Genomic DNA, 13,021 nt, shown 5'->3' with positions numbered 1-13,021 from the left:
TTAAAACTTCCAAATGGAAAGTTGGTTTCAAAACAAAAAATCAAAATGTTTTATTTTGAAAATGTCCAGACAGAATGTTCTGACACTGTTAAACATTTTCTTCTGGTTTTCTTCCAAAAGGAAATTCCAGGGACATGACAGGATTTCGCAGAGTGCCAAGATTTCAACAGCTCTGCATGTTCCAATGGCATATGATTCCATCAAAACTTCTCCAACCAGCTTTAGGGCTTATAGTTTCTGCATCATTCATTCTGCTGTGGGCCCTAATTAAAGTTGCTGTTATGTGTAGCAATAGGGAAGGGCTATTGACTTTCCCCAGTGTATTTGCCACCTTTCAGTTCCTTCAGCAGATATTCCTACCAGCAGCGACTGCGACTTTCTCATAATTGAATGATTAGGATTTTTCCAAGGGTCTAGCAGAGTTAGGTGCTTAAATCCCAGCCAGTTTCAATGGACATTCAGCTCCTCATTCAACAGGCTCATTTGATGATCCCAGCCCATAAAAATAAGCTGTTAATGCATCTTAACTCCTTCCTGTCCTTTCCTTAATAGAAAGTAAAGCAAATGACTCTATCAGACGAGGTTCTCCAATTTATTCTAAAATATCTTAGTAAAATTGAAAGAACTAGGCAGCAATTCTGCTACATCTCCTCTAAAATACTGTCACTTCCCTGACCCCCCACTCCATCCCACTTGCCTCTCCAAAGCTCACTGCTCACTTCCTCTAATTTAGCAAGTACGCTTTGGCGAAGGTGCTCAAAGTAATTGCTAACCTTGAACTATGAAACGGAATACTTTCTAAATTGATTTACTTTATTTTAATGCTGGCTTTTGTTTCAGTTGGGCTATTTATAAAGTAGTGGATTTGGCACACAGTATTAGCACCCTGGTACAGTCTCTCCTGTTAATACAGCTTTGCTTACACAATGAACAAAGTGTAAATTTCAGCAAATTTGAATACCAAGAACAGGACATTGTCTGGCAGTTTAGCACTGTTACATTATATTGTGATGACTCGGCATTTTTATGATTCTGTCAAAATAGATCCATTCCCCCGGTTGGTTAGCAAATATCAATCCTAAAGGTACTGTCAGGACTTTCCCCTTTTGAGAACTGATACTGTATTTGTTGTATAATTTTTGAAGTTTTAAATTTCTAAAAGATCTGCTCCAGGAATTATTTTGGGGAAGTTGTATAGCCTGTATTCTAGATGGTCCCTTCTGACCTGGAAATCTTTGTATCTATGAAAAGTTTGAGTGGAAAACTTGTATTGCTTATCACTGCTCTAAGACTAAAGCTATATCTTGCTTTTTAAAAGGTGGATGAGAAATCCATTTTTATATACATCTTATTTTTATTAGAACCTATATTATGTCCAGTGTAATTAGTGTAGTAGAGAATTCTGTTTGCCAGTAGGTAAGCAGACACCAGAATTTCACTTCTTGTCTGACATAAAATGGCTAGATTGAAAGCAAACACCCTGGAAGTAATAAAACACCTTTTGTTTAGTTAACTGTTCTCATGATGTACTTGATGGGATATAGGCAAGGCATGCTATTTTCCCCAAATGGACCACTTAGAAGAAAAGAGAAATGTAGAGTGTGTAATTCTTCCATAGCAGGAATGGAATTTTTTTATTTGGAGCTCAGAATAAAAGCCAGGAAAATGGCAGAAATAAAATTACATTTGATAGCTTGCAGCTCTGTATTGATTTGTATCTGTATTCATCCTTTAAAGGCATGAAGGAAGAGATTTGCTTCACCCTGCTATAACTTGAACTACAGTGGTCTTTATAAAAGTTAGACCCCACCTTGTCAAAAATATCTGATATTTTAAATGCACTGTTTCTTAATTGTATAAAAGTTTACTTTTTAATGGTGACCACCAGTGCTTAAGGTGTCTTATGAGTAATATACCTCTAGGCTCAAGTATTCTTTGGGTTTATGTGTATTCCATTAAATCTGAGGATGGAGAAGACTAAATTGTATTCAGTGTGAACTTCAAATTAAAAGGTAAACATGTCTTGTACATTGGTTCATTTGCTGTGGTACTAACAGTGTAGTACTCAACATATTTTTACAGTTATGCAGTTAGTTTATATATTCTAATCTTTGTAAAAGGGCCTTGAGGTCTGTGAATGGAAGGCAAAGGCATCATAGAAATGCAATTGTTGCATTCTCTGTGTGTGTTTAAGGATCAGTACATGCATTTATCTCTTTTTATTTATTTTATTTTATTTTTTAAACAAACAAACAAAAAACAGGCACCGGTTCTGTGCTTTTTACATTGGTTTATGAACTCTGGTCTTCAAGTTACAGACTGTTTGTTTGTTTTTCAATCCACAGTGCAGACTTTTCTTGAATGATCTCTATTGTAGCCAGGCTCGGGATTTCCATTTATGCTACAGGGAGTTTTGCATGTGGATAAAGTACAGTATATCTACTGTATATCTATAATCAAGGAAGAACTTTGCATCCTGTAATTCTGTCTTGCATTACAGACTTTTAAAAAGGTGAATCATTGTCAAATTCCAGGCTGCAGTGTTTATCATAAAAGACCTGTGTTTTCCCACTTTGGGCTGTACCAATAATTTCATTGGTTAAATTAATATTTCATTTTTTCAATAAAGCCTGAAAAATCTATAGTCAGGACCAGTAGAATACTATGCTCAAAATATTTACAGATGTGTATTTTCTGTAGTTTGAAGGGGGCAGCTTGAAATGTTTCTTATGACCTAAACCAGGGGTCGGCAACCTTTCAGAAGTGGTGTGCCTAGTCTTCATTTATTCGCTCTAATTTAAGGTTTCACGTGCCAGTAATACACTTTAACGTTTATAGAAGGTCTCTTTCTATAAGTCTATAATCTATAACTAAACTATTGTTGTATGTAAAGTAAATAAGCTTTTTAAAATGTTTAAGAAGCTTCATTTAAAATTAAATTAAATTAAAATGTGGAGCCCCCCAGATTGGTGGCCAGGACCCGGGCACTGTGAGTGCCACTGAAAATCCGCTCGCGTGCCGCCTTTGGCACACGTGCCATAGGTTGCCTACCCCTTGACCTAAACAGACCTCATCTGAGCACCTTTTTATCACTGTTACTGATTTGCCAGACATGCATACAAAAAATAGAAGGTGATAAAGATCTTTGAACTGCCACATATTAAAATCTAAACCGAAGTAGCACATTTTAAATTTTCTTCACTATAATTATATAAAATACACACAACCACTTTTTTTAGGATTTCATGTAGCATATTTTTACCACTAAGACTTAAAGATAACTCGGGTATGCAGAATGCTCTTTCAAGCCTAAAAGTGATATAGGTTATATTTTGTGTTGTGAATTGAGGATTATTTTTCTAAATGTTACTCTGCAGTGGCCTTAACCGATCCTTGTTCTGTTTATCAAGAGTACAGAAAAACGCCTTTTAAATGCTCAGTACGTACATGAGAATTTCCTCCTGCTCTTATTTAGGCCTCTCTACACACAGATTTTTGTATCACTATAACCATTTTGCTTTGGGGAGTGGGATTTTAGTGAAATAGTTATGCTGGGTACAATCTCCAATGTGGACCCAATTATACCAAAATAAAGGTGCCTTATACTGGTATAGATTATTCCCATTTTTCCTTCAGGAATAATTTATACAGGTATAAAGGCATTTATACCCGTATAAATCTTCATCACACGAGGGGGGTGTTGTACTACTTTAACTATGCCAATACAGTCAGTACTTGAATCCTCTGTTCAGCAAAGCACTGGTCTAAATTCTGTTGAGTTCAGTGAGGCTAAAACACTTGCTTTAGTGCTTTTCTGAATTGAGGCTTTAGTTTTCTTTAAAGATTTCTCTTGCTCAGTTGATATACTAAAAAGAGAACTTTTGCTCATGGATGCATGCATAGGGTGGGGACTCTCTTAGCCTCCGGTGGGCACTGTGAAGGAAGAAGTTGGCCTTCAGTTTGCATTACTTCCAGCTAGGTAAAAATACCATATCAGGTTTTAACCTGAAATTAGTTTGGCAAAGCAGTTGTGAAGACCGAAGATCTCCTTCAAAATCTTTTGTATTTTAAGTAGCTTACTAAGTGAAGAGCTGTGCTGAGTGTCTGTTTCCCTGGTGCTTTGTGACTGAAGAGGCTAATGATTAATCCCAAACACTAATGTGAGGAAGAGGTAGAATTGATATATAAACCTACTCATAGTAACCCGTGAAATATTTAGACATCAGTGATATTAGGTTTTGTGCCCTTTTTAGGGAGCTGCCATCAGTCTGTGCAACAAAAACAGCTAATCAGGTCTTATTTTACTCAGTGAAAAGAGGTTGTGGGAAGACAGACAGGCACACACTTAGCATATTGTCTGTTGCTGCTGCTTGTGTATTGTGACCAGTGAAATCCGTAGTTCAGGAATGGGTGGATGATTCTACACAGTGGCTGGGGATGGAGAATAACATCCGTGTTCTTATTGTTTCCTTAGTTCCTCATTTTTCCAGCCATTGTGGGTAGTGCCCTCCTCCACCGGCTCTCTGATGATCGATGGGAAAAGATAACCGCATGGATGTATGGCATGGGCCTCTGTGCACTCTTCATTGTTTCAACGGTGTTTCACATTGTTTCCTGGAAAAAGAGTCACTTAAGGTATCCACAGAGAACTCACCATTTGTAATGTTTTTCATGCTGCTTCTGAAGTGGTCAGATTCAATTACCCTGAGTAAGCAGATCAAGGAACACGTTTTTTTTCCCCCTGCTTTTGCAGAGCATTGTGAGGAGTATCTTGTGTGCTGTGTGATAGATTCTCCAGGAAACCTTCATTCTGTCACTGCAGACCTTTGGCTTGCAAGGTTGGGTCACTAAAGTAACACTATACTCTGTTTGTCTGGAAGAATTACTCCAGAGAAAACTAGATACATTATTTAAAGAACATACAATACTGCACAAAGTGTAGCTGTGTGTCACATTTCTATGTGCCTGCATGGCATATTCAAATATGAGTTGACTTCTAGGAAGACAAAACTCAATAGGACACTGAACCAAAAATACATTGGTCTTCTGCTAATCCTACACCTACCATTATTTCTGATCACTTTCTATAGGCAGAACGTAATGAATCACTATCATGTTCCTGATTACTTCTTTATTAAAATAATAGCATATACTTCCTTCCATCACGAGGCTCTGAATCACTTTCACTGTATGTGTACAGGACAGAGCAACACAACAAAACCACACAATTTATGCTGGCATTAACTGTTGCAGTTAATGGATGTCACGAGCAACTCAACATTATTCTGTAGAAGAAAATTGCTAGATTAAAAGTGAGGTGGGTTTGATCTCAATATAGAAATGTGATTGCTGGCTGGATGTTTTGCATTCTACCATGCATTGAGCTAGACACAGAACCGAAGGGTCTCACAATCTAATACACAGTTGACCAGACGAAGGTTCTGTTTCAAAGTTAGTCTCTAATAGCAGAACTCTGGCTAGATTCTTCCTCTGGAGTCACAAAGCTGTCTTAAACAGCCTCTTTAAGGATTCCCCCTGCATAGTGCCTGTCATTGGGTAGTGTAGAGCTTGTGTAGCAGCTCCATGCTACCTTGCCCTAGCATGGGGTCATGGCTGGGGAAAAGACATGACAGGAGCACTGCTGTGCTCTGGGTTGCCTGAGTCAACTGGCCCAACGTAGATCATCCTGGAGGCTGCTGCAGGCTGAAGGCATAGCCAGCCCTGAAATGAGGGAGCACAGAGCCAGACCTGAGCACTTGGTCCCTACTCTAGTGTCTCAAAGACCAAGAAGCTTTACTATTGTACATGAAAGCATTTAAAAGTGAGACACTTTCACGTTGAACACAAAAAGATCTAATGCTTTTTCTTGACAGAGAGGAATTGACGTTTTTCCAAAACTTGTATTTTAGCAGCTTGTTTTTTCTTTGTTAGGACAATGGAGCATTGTTTTCACATGTGTGACAGAATGGTGATCTATGTCTTTATTGCAGCATCATATGCACCATGGTAAGAAATCAAATGTATATTTTCAAGGGATTAAAACGTCCTACGCTGTATTAATATGATTTCCAAATAACTTTTGTAAAGGTGTTGAAGTAGTTGATTAACAACATTATTGAACTGGGAAATGGAATATGGCCTAATCCCTTGGGATTTAACACTGCTGCCTCCTCCTTCTTTTGTATGACAAGAAGAACAAACTGTTTTTAGAGTAGCAGCCGTGTTAGTCTGTATCTGCAAAAAGAACAGGAGTACTTGTGGCACCTTAGAGACTAACACATTTATTTGAGCATAAGCTTTCGTGGGCTACAGCCCACTTCATCAAATGTTACTTTCTTTGTATTGTTGAATGAATTCCGAGCTACATGACTAGAAATTATGGGCTTTAACCTGCATTCCTGCTTATCCAAAGTTCAAACTGACTTCAGTGGGACATCAGGTTATGGAAGGAATGTAACCGGGCCCCTCATTTTTACCTTGAGTTTTAAAATTTGGACTGAAGAAGAAAGGGAGGTAGCTAACAGTGATACTCCTTTCGAATGAGCAATTGCTAAATTATCCAAGTACTGCAGTTGTCTTTTTCTCTAGTCTGTCATAAGCAAAATACTACAACTTGTTATTGAAAATACTCTGAACATTATCCCTAAGAAGGGATGGTAGAAAGGGATTTGGAAATAGAAAAAAACGCTCTCTTCCTCACATCTGTCCCAGCACACCTAAACACTACTTAGTTTAGGTTCTCAAATAAATTTTCTTACCTCTCCAAGAAGTCGCAAGATTATTTCCTCTTCCTGTTTTCTAAACAAAGTGTAGCCCATATTGTTTTAAAAGAATAAAAATCTTTGTATGTCAATAAGTTCCATTCAGTCATCACTTCTGTTGTCTATTGTAATCTTCACGTTTTCAGGTTAAATCTTCGTGAGCTTGGACCTCTGGCATCTCATATGCGTTGGTTTATCTGGCTAATGGCAGCTGGAGGAACCATTTATGTATTTCTCTACCATGAAAAGTAAGAATTCTAATTTGCATTAAACTGTAAACTGCATTTGAACTTGCTGCTTTATAAATACTCCTATAATAAAATGTCAGCTTGTCTTGCATATTGACTTAAGAACTTCAAAATAGCAGAAATACATAAATAGAAGGATGCAAGCTTATATCTTGTGAACAGATATTTGCACCCACTTTATCACATACAAATTTACAGTAACTTGTATATCTCGCATTTAGAACAAATTTATAAATGCTCTTCTATGTCTTCTGTGGAAAACTAAGACACAGCTGGTGGAAAGTAGGCAAGGAGAGGAGGAGTATCTTTATTGACTTCATTCAGTAGTTGATCTTTACTGTCCTATTAAATCTGTTGACGGGAGTTGAGGGAAATGTCTAGACAATCAAGATGTCTTCATTGCTTCCATATTCTACTATGCTAGTTAATTGATACAACATCCCTTATAGGATTACAGTGCAATATAATTTAAGTTGCACATGGAGAAGTTACTAACCCAGGAAATGTCTACAATGCCCCTGTTGAGCTATTTGGAGAGCTGAGTCTGTTTAGTTTACACTGTTTCCTTGAGCCTGTGTGACTGCTTCTCATCGCATACCCCATTCCCGAGGAGCAAGCGACTAATCTTCATAAGTCTTTCCCCACCTAGTTAAAAAGAAGGGTTGAAACCATATGCATTGACCCACTTGGTGGGAGACTCAAAGTGGTAGTTACAGATACATCTCAAAAGTATGGAGAAAAATTGATAAATTTAGCTATATATCGAAAGTGTGTAGGCAATGTTTATAGCATACTGTCATCCTCTTTCCCTTAATTAGAGAAATATCAGCCCTCTGTTATGTAAATAAAACCTCAATATCTGTAGATCTGTCTGTATACAAAGAATTTAGGTGGCTGATGGGCATCTGTTAGTTTAAAAAGTCATACATTAGCTGTTTTTGTCTTTTAAGGAAATATTAAATGTGCATTAAAAATTCATCTTGTACCTTTCCTTAAATTATTCCTTTAGGTATAAGATTGTCGAACTCCTTTTCTATTTAGCAATGGGATTTTCTCCTGCTCTGGTAGTGATATCCATGGTAAGGAATATGCTCTTAATGTAATAAATGAATATGCTGTTAATGTAATAAATACCTTTCCTTTTAAAAGTAGTTTAAAAGGGAGCTCCAGTGAAGTTCCATTTTTGTCTGTATAGCTGTTAATTTCAGTTCAACACACTGTTATAAATGCTAGTTGTAGAAGCACTGAAAGTATTTAGCCATCTGTTTGGGTTGATTGGTTCTTAAGCTATAAGCCAATGAAATTCCATCCATTATGTAGATTCAGTTTCTTTAATAATAATAATAATAATTAATAAAAAAGCTTAAAAGAATCATGTAGGGATAGTACTTCTATTTCACTAGAGCCAGAAAGAATCAAGTAGTGCATTTCAGTTCCATACATCCAAACATCATGTATTTCAAAGCAATGTGTTTGAATTGTAATATTTATGACTCCATTTAATGATTGCTTCCTTGTCCCTTGGAAATTCAGAAGGAAGCTTTTAATTTAGAAGTGTGGCATAAGATTCCCTGTAGTCCTATTTGGCTTATTCACTAGCTGTCTTGTAAGTTTTGGGGTGGTTTCTCTCTCCCCCCTCCCCGTCCCATTCTGGCCCAAAATCTAGAAATAAGTTACTCCTTCCCTCTTTTTTTGCCCTTTTACATCCATTCTTATGTGTTTGTGGTCTCCCATGTGTGTACTCCACTCTCAGCTGGGTAGAATGTCAGACCTGCTCAACTCTGATCATGTCACCTGATATTGCTTTGATAATAGTAACCTGTGAAACACGTCACCATACACAAAATCAAGAATAGCCATTATATGGTAAATATTTAAGTACATTACAGCGTGTTGCTCAAACTGCTAGAACGGTGAAGTGATGACAGAATTATAACAGCAGAAACCGTGACATTCTAACTTTACACATGTGGCGCAACATCTTATAATGATCACAACACCAGGCCAGTGCTCAAACAAGCTGAGTCTGAAACTCCAACCTGAACTGTAAGCATTTTAGGATTGGCTGTCCTGTTTGTTCTGTTCATATTAGCTGTCACATGAAAAGGTTTAGAAACTCACCCACAATTAGGAGCCATATACTATGTACTCCAAAGTGATGTCTCAGAATAATATTGTTTGGCCTTTTAAATGTCATTAAATAAGTCATCCGTCCCATCCCCTATCCCCGCCCCAATAACGAGGCCTGGAGACTTAGGGTACGTCTATACCCAGCCGCTAGTTCGGCGGCTGGCAATCGAACTTCTGGGTTCGACTTATCGCGTCTTGTCTGGACGCGATAAGTCGAACCCGGAAGTGCTCGCCGTCGACTGCGGTACTCCAGCTAGACGAGAGGAGTACCGAGGAGTCGACGGGGGAGCCTGCCTGCCGCGTGTGGACCGAGGTAAGATCGAACTAAGGTACTTCGAACTTCAGCTACGTTATTCACGTAGCCGAAGTTGCGTACCTTAGTTCGATTTGGGGGGTTAGTGTAGGCCAAGCCTTACTAACTCTGTTCCAGTTTTCATTTTTGAAGACTTAACTTTTTTTTGTCTCTCCTTGTTAATTAACAGAACAACACCGATGGACTTCAAGAAGTTGCCTGGGGAGGCTTAATTTATTGCATGGGAGTGGTGTTCTTCAAGAGTGATGGAATCATTCCATTTGCCCATGCCATCTGGCACATGTTTGTAGCTATTGCAGCTGCAGTTCATTACTATGCCATTTGGAAGTACCTTTACAGAAGCCCTGCAGACATTATCCGTCACTTATGATTTAAAAAAAAAAAAAATCTGCACTAGGCCTCCATAACAGTATTATTTGATGTAAGGAATTCTGGGGAATTGAAAAATTGCACAGGAAAAACTGCACTGACCTAGATAGTTCTCTGAATACATTTACTGTGAACAGATGTTAAATAATGTGTCCTGGAATTGCCCTTCATACAGCAAGTACTGTAAATAATCAAGGCACTAAAGTACAGTACGGATAGTCCATTCCACACTAGTAGAACTGGGTTCCTGATGTTTACTAACCAGAATTTTTGTATTCTAGATTAATTTTACAGTTTTTACTATATGAATTTTTCTAAATTAGTGATTCAAATTGTGAAAGTCAGTGCAATAGCAAAGATGTAACGTCTTTTTGTTTTAAAATTGGTTTCTACTGTTTTTTCACTAGCCATTTAATAAACATAAATCATGGAGGGACAGATCTAGTTTTACCACATGTCATCTTGGCATAATGACTTTTATAGAAATTTTAAATTGTTTTTTTGTAAATTTTAAAAGTACATTTATTGAAATGAAAACAGAGCTGTCATCTATGCAGTTATTCATATTGCAAACTCTTGCAAGAAACTTACATTCCACATACTGTACTGACAAGCGAACATTATACCTCTTCCAAAAGTTTTATTACAAGTGTGGTTGTAACTCATAATTTTTAAAAACTTGTAATTTCAAAACGTGGTTCTGCCAAGCTTGAACGTGAAAACATGCTGCTCACTATAGTACATTTAGTTACTCAGGGCTTGTCTACATGGTGGAATAATGCAGATTACAGGGTGTGATTCGTAAAGTGCACTAACATGCTACATGTTAATTAGTCCATATGGACCCAGATGCTGCACATGAAAGGCTCCCTAATGCAATTTAATGTAGTGCTATTTGAAACAGTATTAAGTTAAAGTGTACTAGAGAGCCTTTAGTGCACACCAGCAGGGTCTGTATCAACTAATGTGCAGCATACCCCCGTAGTCCACATTACCACACCATGTAGACAAGCCCTTAGTATGGCTTATCAGTGAAAGAAACAGTGTTTCAGACAAGTAGTTAATACCAGTCAAACATTTTAAAGCCCCTCCCCACATGCCATCTATAGAGACAGTTGAATTGATGAGAGCAGACTTTTCAAAACTTGGCAGTATCAATGCAGGTGGCCAGCTATTAAATATTCCAGTATCCAAATTACAATGAGGAAGCATCAGTAATTGTCTAGAAGAGTTAATATATATTGGTGCTGAAACATTAAGGCTGGGATATCCAAAGGATCTCAGTGGAGTTGGGTACCAGCGACCCTGGGCTTTGAGTGGGCATTGTATGTCTAACTCCCTTAGGCTCCTTCAGAATCCCAGCCAAAACTGGTATATTAGAGTATTTTATGGTTACTGGTTCCTCACACACATGGCCTTCTAGTGAAGAAAGCCTGAAGAACTTGATACAATATCTCTCATCAATTTGGGACCTTAAGAAGAGCAAAACTGGGCTTAGCATATTGCTATTTTCTGTATGGGAAAACAAAATGTAGCAAGGCATGATTGTAGAACACGTGCATTAAATATCTAGATGTAGACGCCTCACTGTAATGCTGTTCGTCCAGTTATTGTATCTGTCCCACTACATTATCAATGTCTTATATTAAGATTGACTTGATCCTTTTTTTCTAATTTACTCAGTTTTTCATGTCAGTGTTTTAAAAACTAAAAACAAAACAAACAACATGTTGCCTTTTTCAGATTTTGTTCTGGGTATTGCCTGTCTTCAAACAATAGACTAGTATAATAGAGATGTTTTTTGAGGTACTATTTAATATTTCATCTGAACTTGCCAGTGGGTTGTTTGCATATTATAGAATCTGTACATGTCTATAAAATTTCCAGGAAGGGACACTTTTTAAAAAAAAAAAAAAAAAAAATCAAGGCATGGAAATGAGTTGCCATACAGTGTTAGCTGGTGACTGGAAAACGGCACCACTACACTCGTAGTGTACCACTAGTTAAATCTCTAAAAAGCATAAAAATGGAACATCTGGGCAGACAATCCCTTGTATGACAGTCTTAAACATATGGATGCCTGTGGGTTTTTGTTCTTCTTTTTTTTAACATGTCTGTTTTTAATACTTCTGTGGGTTCATCTATTCTGTTCAAATGCAGCACTGTTAAAACCACTAAAATCTGTATAAACGTTTGCTTTTTGACAAAAATGAAATTTTCGCTTGGATTTGTTCCATTATCTTTTAAGTTAATTTTCCCGGCCAGTTGTTTGGAGTGTTTAATGGTGAAAATGGTTTTTTAAAAATTTGAACTCGCCAAAAATATTTTGAATTACTGTATTCTAGTCTAAATGAATTTGAATGTACTAGACTATTAAAAAAATAAATATTTTGTGAATTTGGAAACTTCATGGTGGTTAGTTTTTTGTTTTTTGGTACCCAAATGGAGGGCCAAAGCCACTGCAGATATGCCAGCTTGTGCTGCAATCATACCTCTGGTTGCTGTGTAAACATACCCTAAAATGTTAGTCCAAAATGTACAGACCAAGATAGTCCCTGCCCCAAGGAGCTTACAATGTAAGACAAGACACAACAGATGGATAATCCTGCCACATGGATCCACTTTGGACTGTCCTCTTCATTCAGAATTTTGATTCATTAACCAAATTGCTTTTTTTAGCCACTAATTTGAATGCTGAAAGCAGGTACTTGAATTATAACACACATTTGTTTTAGAACTTAATTCAGTGACTGAATTAAGTGAAATTGCTGGGGATATTCGCATAATTTTGGTTTAAAATGAATGTTCTTTCATGCACTGTAGCATACAGGAGTGGTATTTTACCTCTGTAGGGAACATTTTTCTGAGTCGCCTCCAGGATTCTTTATTTAGGTCTAGGTTATTTTAGCCTCCAGAGGAATCCAGTGACTGTGGCCGTCATGTTGACGTCATGTGCTTGACTACGTCTTTTCTCATGGCTTTGCTACTTTTAGAAGAATACAGGATGCTAGTTTATGCTAGATAATTGCTTTTAGTAGTGAGAGGTGTAGTAAGATTAAAGCTAAGAACAGTTAGAATTTCCTGTTCCCAGAAGAATGCCCAGGATGAACACCTTCCTACTGGTATAGGAGCCTTTTTATTAAATCCCTATTTCAGCCTCTCATTTAGGGTTGAGCAGGTCACTTAACCTGCAGCTGTTC

At 37.5% G+C, this 13,021-nt stretch overlaps 1 protein-coding gene across 5 annotated transcripts in view; it reads left to right on the top strand.

Annotated features, from left to right (window-relative positions):
• The window catches only part of MMD (monocyte to macrophage differentiation associated), a 68,817-nt gene extending 57,050 nt beyond the window's left edge, over positions 1-11,767 (top strand). For all 5 annotated transcript variants that reach the window (XM_034789653.1, XM_034789651.1, XM_034789650.1 and 2 more), the window contains 5 exons: positions 4,475-4,635; positions 5,932-6,006; positions 6,908-7,009; positions 8,019-8,088; positions 9,622-11,767. In XM_034789653.1, the coding sequence (XP_034645544.1) occupies positions 4,475-4,635; positions 5,932-6,006; positions 6,908-7,009; positions 8,019-8,088; positions 9,622-9,822 (609 nt within the window). In that variant the 3' untranslated portion in view covers positions 9,823-11,767. The remainder of the gene's footprint in view (positions 1-4,474; positions 4,636-5,931; positions 6,007-6,907; positions 7,010-8,018; positions 8,089-9,621) is intronic.
• The last annotated feature ends 1,254 nt before the right edge of the window (positions 11,768-13,021 follow it).

The sequence above is a fragment of the Trachemys scripta genome, chromosome 14 (assembly GCF_013100865.1).
Source record: "Trachemys scripta elegans isolate TJP31775 chromosome 14, CAS_Tse_1.0, whole genome shotgun sequence".
Lineage (NCBI taxonomy): Eukaryota > Metazoa > Chordata > Testudines > Emydidae > Trachemys > Trachemys scripta.
Note: the sequence above shows the minus strand (reverse complement) of the source record. Positions and strands in the feature narration are given on the sequence as shown.